The sequence below is a fragment of the Antrostomus carolinensis genome, unplaced genomic scaffold (genome assembly GCF_000700745.2).
Source record: "Antrostomus carolinensis isolate BGI_N321 unplaced genomic scaffold, ASM70074v2 scaffold45259, whole genome shotgun sequence".
In the NCBI taxonomy this organism is placed as follows: Eukaryota; Metazoa; Chordata; class Aves; order Caprimulgiformes; family Caprimulgidae; genus Antrostomus; species Antrostomus carolinensis.
This window is the reverse complement of record NW_010340139.1, coordinates 8,271-9,339: the sequence shown is the minus strand read 5'-3', so window position 1 is coordinate 9,339 and position 1,069 is coordinate 8,271. Positions and strand designations below refer to the sequence as shown.

Below are 1,069 nucleotides of genomic sequence, written 5' to 3'. Positions count from 1 at the left end.
GCTGCTGGGTGTGCATGGCTGTGGCATCCCTCCATGATGTGTCTCTGCTCTTCTCCAGGGCTCTGCACCATCATCCACTACCTCATCCATGGGGAGCTGGGCTGGTTTGGGCTGACCATTGCCTGTGTGGTGCCCGGCTATGCCACTCAGCTCCTCAGCATCTTCTGGTTCAGAGCAGATGGCCACCCACCCGGCTGCTGGCTCCTGGTGCTCCATCTCCTGCAGCTGGGCCTCTGGAAGCGGTGAGAGATGTTCCCTATGGTCCATCCAGCCCCTCTCAACCTGGGCACAGTCACAAACCTGCCAAAACCAAGGTGGACACCCCATCACGGTGACTCTTGCAGGTACTGGGATGTTTTGCGGATGGTGACAATGACGGGGGGCAATGCCTGTGCTGAGGAGGTGCTGATGCAGCATGGGGACGTGTGTGTTCTACGGCTCCTGGAAGCCCTGCTGCAGACCCTGCCTCACCTCCTGCTGCAGGTCTACATCATCGTGGTGGTCAACCCAACGGGCTTCATCCCTGGTGAGCGAGGACTTCCCAGGAGGATGCTGCAAGTTGCAGAGGGGTGATGTGTTTGGATGGGGGATGTATGTGCCCACCTGGCAGGGTGCAGAGCAGGCTCTGGATGGAGGAACACGCTGCAAAGGAACTGGGAAGCCCCAGTGCAAAGCTTAAAGATCTGCTGTGGCTGAACCTGGAGGAGTCTCTGAGCTACCCATGGCTTCTCCTGGTGGGTACAGTCAGTCCTCTGTATGGGGGACCTCCAGTGCAAGAGGGTTTGAACCCAACACATGTTCCTCTTGATGATCCAACCCGAATCACAGTGCAGTGATGAGCATTTAGAGTTTTGGGGCTGTTTTGGAGAAAAGGTGAACTTTTAGGTGTGCAAAGGGAGGAGTTGGAGTGTGGAGTCATGATGTGTGCAAGGTCACGCTCAAATTGGTGTCAGTGTCTGGTCCAGTCACAGTCACCAGAGATGGAGATGCCCTGGTGCTAAAAGGGAGAGAGTGGTCAGAGGATCTAAGCAGGGAGGTGACAAGGTTGCAGAGGAGACCAGATTCAGCA

At 56.3% G+C, this 1,069-nt stretch overlaps 1 protein-coding gene across 1 annotated transcript in view; it reads left to right on the top strand.

Annotated features, from left to right (window-relative positions):
• Positions 1-58: 58 nt before the first annotated feature.
• The window catches only part of XKR5 (XK related 5), a gene marked incomplete at its 5' end in the record, with an annotated part of 4,535 nt that continues 3,524 nt past the window's right edge, over positions 59-1,069 (top strand). Inside the window, 2 exons of the mRNA XM_010176069.1 lie at positions 59-242; positions 345-526. Of these exons, the coding sequence (XP_010174371.1) occupies positions 59-242; positions 345-526 (366 nt within the window). The remainder of the gene's footprint in view (positions 243-344; positions 527-1,069) is intronic.